The 17,830-nt window shown below is 37.1% G+C and overlaps 1 protein-coding gene across 1 annotated transcript; it reads left to right on the top strand.

Moving 5' to 3' along the window:
- LOC131144106 (xylulose 5-phosphate/phosphate translocator, chloroplastic) lies at positions 1-1,822 on the top strand. The gene is given in 2 exon segments (XM_058092496.1): positions 1-1,612; positions 1,614-1,822. Coding segments are annotated over 2 exon segments (1,308 nt in total). The 5' UTR covers positions 1-361; the 3' UTR covers positions 1,671-1,822.
- The last annotated feature ends 16,008 nt before the right edge of the window (positions 1,823-17,830 follow it).

Raw genomic sequence — 17,830 nt, forward strand, 5'->3', positions numbered from 1 at the left:
AAAATAAAAGAGGATTTTTATTGACCCCCTCAAAAGTTTATTTCAAAACAAAAAGCTGAAAAAATTCCCCTATAAGAATCTAAATGAGAATCAAACAAAAATTTAAAGAAATAAAATTTTACACTTTGGACAAAATGAAATATCTATAATTGCATACAAATGAAACTTGGCCTCATCCAAAATTATTCGGATCATCTCGATAACATTGACTTCATCCTCCTTGCTCTATCCGCCCAGCACGCGAAAAAGGAGAAGAGAACAAAATGTTCATCCGTTTATTCGCAGAATCTCCCCCTCTCTCTCTCTTCCCGAAGTTGTTTTGAGTGTCCGCTGAAACCAAACTGCAAATCTGCAATTGCAAATGCTTTGTTTAAATCTGCCCGTCTCCTCCAATTCCAAACCTAGCCGCCCCCACCCGATAAATGCTTCACTGTTCAATCCCAATCTTCTCCTCCAGAGGGCTCGTAATGGGAGGAACGTAGACCGCCCATCCTCTTTCCTGAGAAAACCCACTTGTCATTTGGACGATTATGGCGCCATAATCAGCAAACCCTGCAAAATCCATGACTACCAGCCCCAAATTCCTCATTCCGCCCGCAGCAAGATCACAAATTTTAGTAAACTCGACGCGCGCACTTTTGGGCGTTCTTCAAAAGCTCCATCTTTCGTCCTCAAATCAGCATCCCAAGTTCCGCATGAAGCAAATCCAGAGGAACAAAGCGAGGTTGCAAACCCTAAAAAGCTTCAGCTCGCCATTATATTTGGTCTTTGGTACTTTCAGAACATTGTCTTCAACATCTACAACAAGAAGGTTTTGAACGTCTTCCCGTTTCCATGGCTTCTTGCGTCTTTCCAGCTCTTCGTCGGATCCGTGTGGATGTTCCTTCTCTGGTCTTTGAAGCTACAGCCATGCCCTAAAATCTCCAAGCCCTTCATCGTCGCTCTCCTCGGCCCTGCTCTGTTCCACACAATAGGCCACATCTCAGCCTGCGTCTCATTCTCCAAGGTCGCCGTATCGTTCACCCATGTCATAAAATCTTCAGAACCAGTTTTCTCAGTCGTGTTCTCCTCCTTCCTCGGCGATTCGTACCCTTTACGGGTCTGGCTTTCGATCCTCCCCATCGTTCTCGGTTGCTCTCTGGCCGCCATTACCGAAGTTTCCTTCAATTTTCAAGGCCTGTGGGGCGCTTTGATCAGCAATTTTGGATTTGTTCTGAGGAATATTTACTCAAAACGAAGTTTACAGAGCTTCAAGGAAGTAAACGGATTGAATTTGTACGGTTGGATCAGTATACTCTCACTGATTTATCTATTTCCCGTGGCGGTTATGGTCGAAGGGTCTCAATGGATTGAAGGTTACCGTCGAGCAATCGAAGCCCTGGGTAAATCGTCGACATTCTACGTTTGGGTGATGCTGTCGGGGGTGTTCTACCATCTGTATAATCAGTCATCTTACCAAGCGCTTGATGATATTAGCCCACTGACATTTTCGGTGGGGAACACGATGAAGAGAGTGGTGGTGATTGTCTCCACTGTTTTGGTATTCAGGAATCCAGTTAGGCCATTGAATGCGCTTGGATCTGCCATTGCCATACTCGGCACCTTCTTGTATTTCGCAGGCAACCAGGGCCAAAAGTGCCATGAAAATTGAAGGTGAAAAGAAGAGTTAAATTAAAAGCAAAAAATAAAAAAATAAAAAAATCACATTGTTATTATTTCTTTGCATCTGATTTTCCTGATTATATAGCATTTGCATCCTGCTGTAGTTTTCCAGAGCTCTGAACAATAAATACAGCGGCTGGGTATTGCTATATTACTATTAGGCCTTCCTTCACCATATATGCTAAGCAAGAGTTCCTGTTGAGATTGCATATATATATATATATATATATATATATATATATATATATATATATATATATATATATATTAGCAAAAATCTGTAACTAGCCAAATCCAGGAGCTCGAAGAGATGCAATATAAGAAGTGAGGAAGATGAAGATATAGCTAACTGAATACACTAAACCAACACAGTATCCATCTTTCATTGCACCCTTTTTGCAACCTTGTTTAATCAAGTATTATGGGTAGACATGTTAAATGGGTGGGTATAGATTATAAGAGTGTGTCGATCCAAACAAAAATGAGTTTTTTCCTGATTTATTATTTAAAAAAATAAATAAATTAAATAATACTTTTTTTGAGAAAATAATTTTTGAAATGACTTTGACCTAATCTCGTTACTTGAAGTAGCGGGATTTAAACAAATCTCGCTATTTGAAATAACAAGATTTAAATAAATCTCGCTATTTCAAGTAGCGAGATTTGTCACGTGTCATTTTGGGAATTATTTTATTAAAAAAGATATTATTTAATATATTTTTTTTAAAAAAGGATAAATTGGAAAAAAACTCAAACAAAAATGGGTTGAATCATTAATGATCAATTTACCCATTTATGATCGATTTATATAAAATAGTTTGACCCATACAATGATCCTATCCATTTAAATGTGGGTCAACTCATTTACTAATTTTGAAGTGTACAAGGGAACTTATAGCCTTGGTGCTCATTGAGGGAGCTTACATATCCAAGTATGTGCTAGAAGATTGGGAGCAAAATTGATGACCATCCTTGAGTGTTGAATTTCCGCTGCGGCAGGGAGGTTGTCCACCGCCTTAAACATCATCATGGCCTTATCTTCTTGCAATTCTTAAAGGTTATTTTTTTTTTTCATAGTTGAAATATTTGAATTATAAAATTAATTATGTAATTGCATTGTTAGTATGTATATACATATGTATCTATATCAAACCAATTACTTAATTACCTCATCTATATTAATTTGTTTGAATAATTTACCATACCAAGTACGTATTTATAATTATGCAATTACGAACATATTTACAAAGTTATGTATATAGATTTCTTAATTATAGTATTAATTATGTAATTACATATCGACAAATACATAATAGTTGCCGTCAATCTTATAGTCATGTATCTTGTAGTTACATACATATTGAAACAAACTAATTAAGTGATTATATACATTCATGTTAATTGGTTTGGATAACTGAGCTAAAACAATTACTTAAATAAATAATTACATAATTATGTATATATTCGAAATCGAAGCGCACTATCCACAATTTCATAATTTAATTTAAATGAGATGCACAATAAGTACCATAATCACTGGCATACATAATTACATGAATTGAACAAATTATAGTACGCATTGAACCATCCATTATTATATAATTCCATACATAAATATCCAAATTATGGTAGTATGTAATAGTAGTATAAGTTTAAGGGTAAAAGGCACTAACTTTTCTAGAGGTTGGGCGGAAAGACACAGATGTCCTTTGAGGTTTCAAAAATCACAGACACCTCTTGTGAGATTTCAAAATTTTTATAGATCTATTTTGAGGTTTGTCAAAAAAACACAAACTTCATATGAGGTTTGTCAAAAAGACATATTTCCCCTTTATATTGGCAAAAAGGCCTTTTGAGAGATATAAGTGTCCCAAAAATCAAAAATCAAGGAAACTACGTGAAATTTTTGAAACCCCAGAAAGTTTGTAAATTTTTGAAACCTCAGAAGAGGTTCGTGTCTTTTTGTCAAATCTTAAGGGACATCAATGTCTTTTACCCTATAATTTCAAATGAGGTGCATTAGTCAATTGCTATTACAACTTGACCATGAAAAGTTAAATAAGTTGATAGGTCAAAAGGATACTCATTTTGACCCACTTAATTATTGGGTCTAAATGAGCCACCTACTTATGATTCATGTATTTATATAAGTGTATCTTAACCCATATTTATGGTGGATATGGGTGGATTAATAAGTATGAATTATAATTGTCATCTCTAATTGTACGTTGTTTTTGAAATCCAATTTCGGTCACCTCAGAACTGGAGGATGGTCCTATCCCTACAGATGACCCATACTTCATTTGGTATAGGTCCAACACAATGCTTCGTGGATAATAAAGTAGCTATATATACAATCCTCACGAGTCTACATTAGCACACAAGTTCTAGTACTAGTATAAATATCTTTTTCAAATGTCAACTATTTTTTCTTTCTAATGTAGGCTAACATATTACATGAGGTCGAGTTGGTCTCTCCAGATCAGTATGTTTAAAGCTTGGTGAGGGATGGGTAGACGATCATCCACGAGGATGGGCAACAAGAACATGTCCCTGCACCTCCTCCCCCTCACGACAGCCAAGTCTCCTTTTGTTGAGAGTTAGAAACTTTTTGGCCCTTAACACCCTGTAATTCTTCAAAGGTATTTGACTGGGTTAAGCCCTCCACTAGTACACGATATGCTCCTCATATGCCTACATCGACACATCCAAATTATGGCGAGCCCTCGAGTAGTATGGCATATGCTCCTTTTCACACTATTGACGCCTTCAGCAATAGCCGATACGAGTCTCCTACCACTTCATCCACACCCTTTTTATAGGTGCAAACATAAATTGGCATATCCGATTTTCATAGGAGAACTCTACTGAAATTTGTTTCACTTTTGTTCGTACTTTGAATGTGCATGTTCTAGGTATGAGTGTTTTCTGAAATAACTTTGTGCTTATTTTGTTATGGATTTTGTCTCTTTTAACAGGTGCAAATAGAAATAGTGTATAGTAATGAAAATAATTCAAAATTGTCTATAGTTCATCTACGCCCTCCATCCCATGAATTGGATATCCAATATTTGGCATACACCTTGCTTGACATGCACCTCTAACTGATACCTGTGAAAGAACCCAACATTTGCAGCCATAAGAATACTCCCAAAGATCAATTTCATCAACTTTTAATATTATGATTCTCAACCTCAACATAAACCTAGAGACTGCTTTTGCTACACACACTAAATCAGTTGCCAATAGAAGACCAAAGACGACTATTTGAACAATTAAAATCCCAAGTAGAAAAAAAAGAGAAATGTTTGGTTGAGGAAACAAAATATTACTAACGAAAACAATTTTTCTAAAAATATGCACATACTTATATGTAGAAATATTTGTTAGAAAAAAATAATATTAAAAAATACATAGTTATGTTGATGTAGGATAGAATGCAAGAATGACAATAATATATTTGATATATTCATGACCTTTTTTAACCAAAAATAATAAAGAATGAACATTCAATTAACAAAAGTAATTTGTTAAAATTTGATTATAGCGACTCTTGCAAGAAGAAAATAGTAATGACAAAGTAAACATAACTCTACTGATTGTTCAAAGAAAGAAGCCTCTATTAGTAGCCATAGTTTGTTAATTTCTTGATAGCAGTGATACTAGAAATATCAACCTTTTGGATTAAACAGTCATAAAAGAAGTCAAGATAATAGTTGCAAAATACTTCTAGAACCTAAATTTTGAATTAACACCACTCCCTACTAGCAAATACAACTTTACACCTACAACATTAGTACCCACACAACAGAAATGAAATCATATGCAGCAAGCGCCACAATGCAAACTGTAGCTATTAAAATTAAATGAGGGAGCTCGCTCATTAGTCACACTAAATAGCAAAAATATAATTTAGCTATAGCTATCCTTGCAATAAATGCTATCACAATACCATCAATAAGTGATGGTACAACGTTAATAAAAATGAAGAGATAAAAATTGAAAATGGAAAAAAAAAATCTATAATTAGTACTCAAGAAGAGACACGGTAGTTAGATGGATGAAATTAATATATAAGAGAAGACATATATTGTCATAAAAAAAACCTAATTATAGAAGTGTGACGATGAATTAATTTTCAAGATATAGTTTGTGATGTCCCGATTTTTCATACCATTTTTTTTCAATAAATAAAAGATATTAATCAAATATCGGTCACGTCAACAACCCTGATACCACTCACATGACCCGAACCGCATTGGGTACTAGGTAAACAGACGTTTTATTTATATTAACCTATGAGCGGAAGACATAATGTACATACCATCTAGAATACAATACCCAAAGTATCAATATCCATATACATACATTTCTATCCCATACCTAAAAACAATACAACCCTAGGGGATTCACACCTTCCTAGTCCAAAACTCACCCTGTATATCAGGGTCTCAGCTTCTTACTAACATGAAGCTCTATCACCTGATCTGTCTTTGTTCCTTGAAAAGTTTAGATACTTTGGATGAGACACATCTCAATAAGATGGAATAAATTATTTACAGTGTGTGACAATATGAGTCCAGTTATAACACATTTTACTCTTCAAATCATCAATTCATCTGAGAAAATATACTAATATATATGCTCATAATCATATAAATATAAAACACAAGCTTTTATAAGCTTTAAAACCATTGCTCATATTCATTCTTACACAACCCATTTTTACTAGTGAAGTTTCTGAGGATAGGGGAGATTGCACACCCATACATGCAGCTCCCCTTTACTTTGATATCATTTGTAACATTACCCGATTAACTCAAGTTCGACTACAACTGATACTCATCAGGGCACCCACCTTACTCAGTAAGCCCTCAGGTAGAGATTTTTACTTCGCCTCAATTATTTATGTTATTAACTCACACATATCCATTTTACTATCTAGAACATGAGTATCTTTGGTTCCCAGTACTAATATCGCATTTGTAACTCATGGTTTTCCTGAGGATCTCTTTTCCACGCCATGCTTCCCCCTATGGTCAAGGTTGTGCGGCCCGAAGGCTGGATCTAACCGTGGTTGGTAGACACGGTTAGATCAAAATATCATATCATATATCCTACATCTGTAGTATGACTGGCCAGCCTATAACCTTGATCCGGACTTAGGAGGCACAACAACTCTACTAAACAGCTCAATTGACTGTCATGCCACACGCTCTAAGAGTCCGTGTGATTGCACTATTACCACTAGTAACGGTTCCGTACTCAATATCACAACCCATCATTAGGGTTTCCATAAACATCCGTCAGGGTTATCATTTGATGTAGGACAATTCTAGGAACCCTAGTCCTACCAAAGACCCTCTCACAAATGCACACACTAGATACACTTTAAGATCAGAATTTAATTAACCGTAGTGACCAATATAAATTATATGCGAGAACTATAGGTTGTGGAAAATTCAAAAAGTTATAGGATTCATGTAGACTTGTCCTTAAGGACCTAATCAAGTAGGATAAGATAATTACTTGAAAGATGGCAAATTCAAGCCTTAGAATTAAGCCTAAACATGCAAATTATATATCCTTAGAATAAGACACAATCAAGCATTCAAGTATGAAAATTTTTGGGACTTTGAAGAGTTTGTCTGCAGAGATTATTCAAAGACATGCAATGGATATTTTGAAAAGGTTAATGGAAGGTAAATATCATATTGGCTATCTAGTATTTATTTTGAAAGTGATTGAAATGAGCTTACTGAAATTATTCGGAATGATGAACACAACACACTCGAACCTTGCTCGATATCCCGAATGGTGATTCTCGGCGCTTCTTGGGGTTGTGATTGATTTGCTTGACTGTTGAAGTAATAATTTCACAAAACAGCTACTGGAATGATAATATGGAAAATGGAGAATGATAATCTCGTGGCCTCTCACCACTCAATCTCCAAAGGAGAAGGGATGTAGTCTCTCACCACTCACTCACAAAGAGGGAACAAGCTTAAAGCTTAAGCACAAGACAATAAATCTTGATTCAATTCAAAATACTTGATGTTCCTAATAACTTACATGCCAAGCTATATATAGAGATGTTGGAACAACCCTCCAACCATAAGTAAATAAAATATAACAAGCTTTGAATGGAAAATGATAAAGTTTTCAAAACAAATAGTCTCATTCTTCGGCCTTCTAGACGTTCCATACTTTGAATTAGCTCACCTACCATATACCACATTAAAGATATGGAAGTATTCTTTGCAACACACTTTGAACCACTCTATTTGGACTTTTCTTGAGAAAGTTATGGCACATTTGGTGAAGGTGTGCAGCTGTCCATGTGATGCAGAATTTCTGGACGAATGCCTACTATTATTGGGCTGCCAAGCCGTGCACAATTTGAACTTCATGGTTTTCCTTATACCCAAAGAAAGGTATGGGAATCTTCTTTCTAGCCCAATTGGAATCGGGTTATTTGGGTCTCTGTAGATGAAGTTATGCATTTTCTTGTACAGGTGCGCAGTTGCCTTCATCCCAGCGAATGCATCCGCGTGACACCATCTTAGCGAATTTTATGTTTGGGGAATGTTGATCCCCATCTTCTCTCCTTGGCTGAGAAGAATTCTGCCTCGAAGAATTTTGTTGAAGATACTCAATGTATAGTTCGGGGTTGAGGGGCAGAACTTCTTCCTTTAAGATCCAACTTCGTTCTGATAGGGGCTTGCCTTTTCATTTGACTAAGAATTTTTTATATGATCCAGCCCGTGTGTGTGTTGTTTTATCATCCAAAATCTTTTTCAATTTGCTCAAGTTTCTTGGGTGGAATTAATGGTGGTGGCAAAGGCAATTTTGGCTCTTTCATAGTATCTGTGTTTATAAATGGGGAAAGATCACTTGCTGGGTTAGTATGGCTAGGCTCTATTTAAGAATTGGCTTCAAGAAAAGGGGTTAGATCCTTAACATTAAATACATTGCTTATGCCATAATCAAGAGGAATATCTAACATGTATGCATTAGAGCTTATTTTCTTTAGGACTTTAAATGGTCCCATCTTTTTAGCATGAAACTTTCTTACCCTTCTTGAAGGAATTCATTCGAGACGAATTCGAACCATAACCATATCACCTTTTGAAAATTCCTGCAACCTGCGATGTATGTTAGCAATAGATTTATAATGCTCATTGCTCAAATTAATTTTCATTCTGATCTCAGAGTATAAGTCATGTATGTGTTTTACAAAAGTATCAGCTGACTCGCTAACTCTAGACTCTGGTGGCAATGGAATGAGGTCTATAGGCTTCCTAGGACTATAACCAATGACGATCTAAAAAGGGCTAAGTCCTGTGGTCCTATTCACTGAGCTATTGAATGCAAACTCTGCCATAGGAAGACATAAATCCCATGTGGTGATATGCTCTCCAACCAAGTAGCGTAGTAGGTCACTAAGGCTCCTATTTACTACTTCAGTTTGTCCATCGGTCTGGGGATGGTATGCACTTGAGAACTTGAGTTTGGTACCTAGCATTGCCCACAAAGTTTTCCAGAAGTAGCTAACAAATTTAACATCTCTATCAGAAACAATAGTCTTAGGAAGACCATGAAGTCTCACTACCTCTCGAAAAAATATGGTGGCAATTTTAGATGCATCATGTGTTTTGTTGCATGGAATAAAATGTGACATCTTGGAAAATCTATCCACAACAACAAATACTGAATCATTTCCCCTCACAGTCCTAGGGAGTCCTAGCACAAAGTCCATGCTAATGTCTTGCCAAGGTACGTGTGGTACTGGTAATGGAGTGTATAACCCAGTGTTTTGTTTCCTACCCTTAGCTGTCTGACATGTGCAGCAGTGGGAAACAATTTTGGCAACATCCCTCTTGATACTAGGTCAATAAAACCTATCTTCTACCATAGCAATTGTCTTGTCCCTACCAAAATGACCTGCGGCGCCCCCCGCATGTAACTCTTCAATCAATTGGTCACGTAGAGACGTGGATGGGATGCACAATCTCGTTCCCTTGAAGAGGAACCCATCATGAATGACAAAATCGGGGTGAGTAATAGAAGTACCCTGAAGCAGATCAGAGAATATATCAGAAAAATCATGACACTGAGGGTATTCATGCTTGATGCTTTCGAAGCCAATAACCTTAATATGAAGTGTCTGCAATGTGGCTACGACCCAACTCAAAGCATCAACTGCTTTGTTCTCAACACCAGCTCGGTATTTGAGCACAAAGGTGAACTGTTGTATGTACTTAATCCATTTTATGTGTCTATGCCCCAACTTCCTTTGAGTATGCAAATACCTAAGGGCCTAGTGGTCAGAGTATAAGACAAACTCCTGGGGAAGAAGGTAATGTCTCCAATGTCACAATGACTGCACTACAGCATAAAAATCTTTGTCATAAGTGGAATATCTTTGTTTTGCCTCTTTCAACTTCTCATTGAAGAAGGCAGTTGGGTGACCTTCTTGACTAAGCACTCCTCCTATGCCAAAACCCGATGCATCACATGCAACCTCAAATAGTTTTTGAAAATCAGGGAGACATAACACTGGTGCTTTAGTCATCATATCCTTAATATCCAAAAAAGCTTTAGTTGCAGATTTTGACCATGAAAAATCACCTTTCTTGAGAGAGTTTGTAATAGGAACCATGATAGTGCTGAAGTTTCTAATGAACCTTCTATAGAATGTGGCTAACCCATGAAAACTCCTTGCCTCATGAATGTTTTTAGGAGTGGGCCAATCCCTGATGGCTTTGACCTTTTCAAGGTCAACAGAAACTCCCTTGTCAGAGACTACAAACCCTAAGAAGATGACTTGTGTGGTCATAAAGACACACTTCTTTAGGTTTGCGTACAATTTCTGTTCTCTTAGGACCTCAAAGACGCTCCTCAAGTGGAGAAGGTGATCCTCCCTAGTCTGACTATAGATCAAGATATCATCAAAGTAGACTACTAGGAAGTGTCCAATGAAAGGTCTTAAAAGTTGGGTCATAACTCTCATGAAAGTGCTTGGTGCGTTAGTTAAGCCGAAGGGCATCACTAACCACTCATATAACCCATCCTTTGTCTTGAAAGCAGTTTTCCATTCATCCCTTGGTCGGATTCTAATATGATGGTATCCACTTTTAAGATCTATCTTGGAAAATATTTTGGATCCCACCATCTGATCAAGCATGTCGTCAAGTCTAGGTATGGGAAATCGATACTTGACGGTGATCTTGTTGATAGCTCTACTATCAATGCACATCCTCCAGGTGCCATCCTTTTTGGGAGTGAGAAGGGCAGGACATGCACATGGAATCATGTCTCCTGAATAAAACCCTTTTCCCTTAGTTCATCCACTTGCCTCTTTAGCTCGTCATGTTCCTTTGGGTTCATTCTATAATGTGGCAAATTAGGTAGAGATGAACCAGGAACAAGATCAATAGCATGTTGAATATCTCTCATCGGAGGCAACTCACTCGGTGGCTCAGAAATGACATCTTCAAACTCAGAAAGTATAAGGAATACTTCTAGAGGTGTCTTCTGCTCAAGACTCTTCTGCTCGGCTTCCTTGGCAACAACCACATAAACGACCTGAGTTTCTTGACTCTCAAACTCAAAGTCCTTCTTGTTTAGAATATATAAGGATCGACCAACTTGTTTTCCTTCCGTCTCCTCTTTCTTCTTGCTTTTCTCACTCTTGGGCTCAAGTGAACTGGGAATGATTCTTTTGCCATTACACTTAAAAGAGTAGGTGTTGGCACGCCCATTATATGAGACATCCATGTCAAATAGCCAAGGTCTTCCAAATAGAATATGAGCAACGTTTATGGGGAGCACGTCACACCAAACTTGGTCTTCATACTCTCAAATTTTAATGGGGACTAAAAACCTATGGCTTACTGGCATGGTGGTTGCATTGACCCATGCAACATTATATGGGTTGGGATGAGTCTCTGTTTTTAATCTCAACTTTTCAGCTGCTGACTTTGAAATCACATTCATACAGCCCCCACCATCTATGATCATCTTGCAGCTTTTACTCCTACACTTGATATATGTGTAGAAAATAGAAGTACGATGCCAATCTTCCTTTCCCCTAGGCATTACCATAAGGCGTCTCATCACACTTAGCTATTCATTCTCATCATCCTCACTACTTAGCACATCTTCACCCGCTTCATTTGCAACATCATATGGTGCATCATCTTCTTCTTCTTCCTCTTCTCTCTCAATTACTAAATTCCTATTAGGGCATTGCCTGGCAAAGTGTCCCTTTTTGTGGCACTTGAAACATACTTCTGTGCCAGAATTTTGGCGAGAGGATCCCATTATCGAGGCTTTCCCTTTGTCCACTGGTTATTGGACTATGGGGTTGCTCCCACGAGAAGTGACTTGCCCTGCAAATGCTTGTTTAGACTTATCAGTGCCCTGGATTTTCCTAGGATAGGTTTCATTTGAGGGGTTGCCATACCGCCTTCCCATTTGCCCTTTGTTCATCTGCTCAAAGTCATGAGCTAGATTAAATGCTTGTTTAAGAGATGTTATATGATGGGGAAACATCTCTCTCCTTAATTCCGGCCTTAACCCAGTGCGAAACCTAGCAATTTGTTGGCTTTCTGTCTCATCAACTCCACACCTATTAGACAACTCATCGAATTGGGTCATATACTCAAAAACAGTCATATTACCCTGGTGCACGCTGTAGAGTTGATCCATAAGGCGCTCTTGGTAGCTAATAGGCACATACTTTTTAGTGAGCCTATCTTTCATCAAAACTCAATGCTCAATGCGCCTATGACGTAGGCGAGCCTCTTGCCTCTCCACATTCATCCAATGGAGTTTCGCTTGTCCAATCAATCTCATCTTAGCAAATTGGACCCGATGAGGGTCAATCATCTTGTACCACTCAAAGTAGGCATCCATCTCAGCTAACCAATCCTGAAAAAGTTTGGGATTCATTTGACCATCAAATGTAGGGGCTTCTATCTTCACCTTCCTAGTCATGTCCTCGTAAGGATCATGTCGGTCCCTACGGTGTGGTCTCCAACCTTGAAATTCATCCAAGTCATATTCCTCATCATCCCAGAGGTCATTCCCTAGATGGAGGCCTCCCTTGGCCTTCATTTTCTTGTTCTAAGGGCTGCTCTATGCTTCCTTGAGGCGGGTCTTGTGGGTTTTGAGTTTCCAACCTCTCGATTCTAGTTAAGGCCTCTTCTAGGTCCTTATTCAATCTAAGGACTTGTTTTTGGAGATCATCAAGGAGGTTATCTCGTTCATAATCAGATCTACGACCTTGGTATGCATTTTCAGACCTAGTTGCCATCTAATGGGTATTAGGCCAACACAAGGAACACCCAATGGGGCATTCAGCCAAAGTGAAAAGGAGGGTCAATCCACTAGTCGAGCTATGTCAACTAGCCAACCTAGCTAAACCTAGGCTCTGATACCAATATGATGTAGGACAATTCTAGGAACCCTAGTCCTACCAAAGACCCTCTCACAAATGCACACACAAGATACACTTTAAGATGAGAATTTAATTAACCGCAATGACCAATATAAATTATATGCGAGAACTACAGGTTGTGGAAAATTCAAAAAGTTATAGGATTCATGTAGACTTGTCCTTAAGGACCTAATCAAGTAGGATAAGATAATTACTTGAAAGATGGTAAATTCAAGCCTTAGAATTAAGCCTAAACATGCAAATTATATATCCTTAGAATAAGACACAATCAAGCATTCAAGTATGAAAATTTTTTAGACTTTGAAGAGTTTGTCTGCAGAGATTATTCAAAGACATGCAATGGATATTTTGAAAAGGCTAATGGAAGATAAATATCATATTGGCTATCTAGTATTTATTTTGGAAGTAATTGAAATGAGCTTACTGAAATTATTCGGAATGATGAACACAACACACTCGAACCTTGCTCGATATCTTGAATGGTGATTCTCGGCGCTTCTTGGGGTTGTGATTGATCTGTTTGACTGTTGAAGTAATAATCTCACAAAACAGCTACTGGAATGATAATATGGAAAATGGAGAATGATAATCTCGTGGCCTCTCACCACTCAATCTCCAAAGGAGAAGGGATGTGGTCTCTCACCACTCACTCAAAAAGAGGGAACAAGCTTAAAGCTTAAGCACAAGGCAATAAATTTTGATTCAATTCAAAATACTTGATGTTCCCAATAACTTACATGCCCAACTATATATAGAGATGTTGGAACAACCCTCCAACCATAAGTGAAACCAAAAAGTCAAAAATGTAGAATTTTTCAAAACAAATAGTCTCATTCTTCGGCCTTCTAGACATTCCATACTTTGAATTAGCTCACCTACCATATACCAAATTAAATATATGTAAGTCTTCTTTGCAACACACTTTAAACCACTTCATTTGGACTTTTCTTGTGAAAGTTATGGCATATTTGGTGAAGGTGTGCAGCTGTCCATGTGATGTAGAATTTCTAGACGAATGCCTACTGTTATTGGGATGCCAAGCCATGCACAATTTGAACTTCATGGTTTTCCTTATACCCAAAGAAAGGTATGGGAGTCTTCTTTCTAACCCAATTGGAATCAGGTTATTTGGGTCTCTGTAGATGAAGTTATGCATTTGCTTGTACAGGTGCGCAGTTACCTTCATCCCAGCGAATGCATCCACGTGACATCATCTTAGCGAATGTTATGTTTGGGGAATGTTGATCCCCATCATCATTACCACATACTTGCAATCATTATGTGGCATTGACATTTCATTATTTACATTTCAATGAAACTATTGCAGCTTTCGCACTTTGTAATGTTCACATTTCCCAAAATTTACAATCAGTATTCTCAATTTAATATTCACATTTCAGAAATCACATTTCAATTTCCACATTTCAATATTCATATTGTCTCATACTAATACATATATATCATTTCACACATTTCAGCATTTCTCAATATAACATTTCATTATTTTTCCAATATACATATCCATATTTCTCTTTTCGTCATTTCTCAGAAAACTCTTGAATATACATATACATTATTATTTTCATTGTTTTTCAATAAAACAATTCTCATTTCGTTTCCGCTCAGTGTATACATAGCACTGGGTTTCTTTTAAATCATCTTTGCACAAAACCTTTTAGTATATATATTTATATCAAATATCCATTTTTTTTCATGCAAATCACACAACCCAATTCAAACATGTTCTCAATATAACTCATATGCCACACAATTTTTATCTGATAATCATATCATAATAATTTTAGGCAAAATATCATATTTTGTTTTCACATAATTTCTCAATCAATAATTTTCAACAAATACTCTTATAATTTATTCCCCTTACCTGATTTCCTGAACTACTCCTATAGGGATCCCGAAATCATACCCGCAGCGCTCACCCGAACCTTGAATTCAATAACCCTTATTCAACTTCAGGATGCCCAATATTCTAACATTTCCAAATTTAGATTAATTAAATGAAAATTAATCTCTAAATAACCCCATTATCCTAGTTTGGGGCTATGCCTACGACGACCTCACAAGAAATTCGCTTCGCTAGACTTGTAGAGAATCATCCTTAAATTCTTGTGGTGGTGTCTGATCGTCAATTTGACTTAAGATTTAAGAAAAATTGATGTAGGAGTGAAAATTTACCTTCTTTCAGGAGATATGCCTATGTCGCTCCTACGACAAATCCACTCCAATAGAAATGTTGATGGCGGAGAATGGAGCCCAGTGGTATTTTTCAATTTTCGATCGGGGCCCATTTGGACAAAGAAATCGACGAGAGTGGGAGAAGAGATGAGGAGAGAGACGAAGTGGAGGGGGGGGGGGACTCTAGACTTCTGCAAGAACTGATTTCTTGAAACTTCAAAGAAGATTCAGGTTATCATTTAACATATATATTGTAGTAACTTGGATAATTATGAGAATTAAATAATAAAGAAATGAGAGGAAAAAGAAATTTTTAAAGGGGACACAGCACGGCCTTGTCGACGAATGCAACGTTCATCGACGAACGGTCTTCTTGGGCTCGTCTACGTGGACGCTTCTCTCATCGATGAGAGTTTACCGGGGGTTGTTTTCGGTGCCTGAAACTTGTCAAGGAGGGTCAGGTGTTCATCGACGAACTCCCTTCTTGGACTCGTCGACGAGGCCACGTGGCAAGAGGACTATAAATAGCTAAAAATGACATTTCAGTGGAGAAAGATAACTTTTTCATGTTTCCTTCTCTCTCTAGCTTGGCTCCTCTCCCTTTCTTTCTATATTTTTGGCTCTGATTCTCCCTAGTTCGACGATCAGAAGCCACCACAGTGATCTTGGGGAGATTCTCGACAACCTAAATGGAGCAGAAATTCATTTGGGAAACCACCCAAAATCAGGGCAAGTGAATTTTTTAGGTATTTCCAGTATTACCAGTTTTATCTGAGCTTGGATTTCGTGTTATGAGGGTATATACTGGTATTTTGTGGAATAAAATTAAGGTGTTATATTTTCAGGTTTAGGGTATTTTTGAGACCCTGCAGGCATGGGTTGAGGACCCTAGTAGATATTTTTCCAGGAGCCAAGTATATTAAAGTTTAAGAAATTGTGAATAGGCAGGTTCAGGAAATATAAGTGAGATGATCTTCTGGAGAATTCAGTGATTTACTGAGAAATTTGTATAAATGTATTATGGTAGGATTTTGAGATTGGTATGCCGAGGGCGTGAGGGTAGAGTTGGAGGCAAGCCTAATAGTCAGTTAGGTAAGGAAAATATGCTATGCTAGACATTTTAGTATGGTTATTAGAAAATAATATGTTTTACAAGAATATTATTTAGTTCACAAATTATTAGTATATCAGAAAATACAGATTTCATAGTATAGGATTTTATTTATTTAGTTGTGTGGCATGAGCTCGTAATAGATTAGTACAATATTTATATAGCTTTCAAATATCATGTTTTACAGTATATTAGCAGAAAACATCATTCTATAGTTTCCAAACTATCACGATTTACAGTATTTACAAATTACCATGATTTCTAGAACACCATGATTTCTAGAACTTTAAAGCCATAACGCTAAGATATAACAACTTATAGAGTTAGATATTACAGGTAAGTTATTATAGATATTTCAGTTTAGTATTACAGTATGTTTAGAACAGTTTACAGTGTTATGGTTATTTTGAAATCATGATGAAACAGCAAAATAATACATATAATATATACAGTATTAGACCTTGACGAATTAGATTAGTTATCAGCAGAGCACGGTACCGTCACTATTTTAGATCAGTGTGCAACCACATAACTTGGATATTATGTGGAAGTTTACCAGCTACTGTGCCACGAAGTTTGTGTTAGGGCCGGGTTGAGAATTGGTGGAGTACAGTTTACCAGTTACCGTGCCACGGAGTTTGTGTTATGCCCGGGCTGAGGAGTAGTAAAGTGCAGTTTGACTTATCCTGAGGTTAAAACATGATGTATAGTTTCCCAAGGTATTATCACAGTTATTTTTATGTATATAGATTTACAAAACAATGACAGATAGCCTATAGTACTAGAATTATGAATAAATAGTACTCAAAGATGTCGTATTTTAAACTATATGAGTGTATGATGTACTATGAGATGTTTTACCAGCTAAATTTAGTTTCAGTTATTTTTCAGTATAATATGTTTGTAAGATCAGTTGCCACAGACTAGCAATAGCATATTTCCTCTTATCGAACGTTGTCTCATCCTAGTGATTTAATATTTTTCAGGTGATCCAGTTAGGCGAGCGGATTAGACTCGCAGATAGAGAGGGAAAGTACACTACCCTATCTGTAGGGTAAGTTTTAATATGAGATTGTATTTTTGAGTAGTAAGCAGGAGTTTTGGGTATATGATACTGAGATGATGTGTAATTATGTAATTACATTTTGAGGAAAAACTAGATTCTGATATTGTAAATATGGATGTATGTTTTTATGTTTTCCACTGCTTAAGTATGTGATATGAGCAAGGTTTCCTCAATGCTCATTTGGGGCTTGGGAGATTATAGCAGATAATTTAGAGGTATTAGAGTAAATAGGTAAAAAAAATGGTATAATTTTTGGGTCGTTATAGTTTGGTATCAGAGCCTAGGTTGCTAGGTTCTGTAGACTCTAGAGTGCAGTGGAAACAATACCAGA

Source organism: Malania oleifera, chromosome 12, assembly GCF_029873635.1.
Source record: "Malania oleifera isolate guangnan ecotype guangnan chromosome 12, ASM2987363v1, whole genome shotgun sequence".
Lineage (NCBI taxonomy): Eukaryota > Viridiplantae > Streptophyta > Magnoliopsida > Santalales > Ximeniaceae > Malania > Malania oleifera.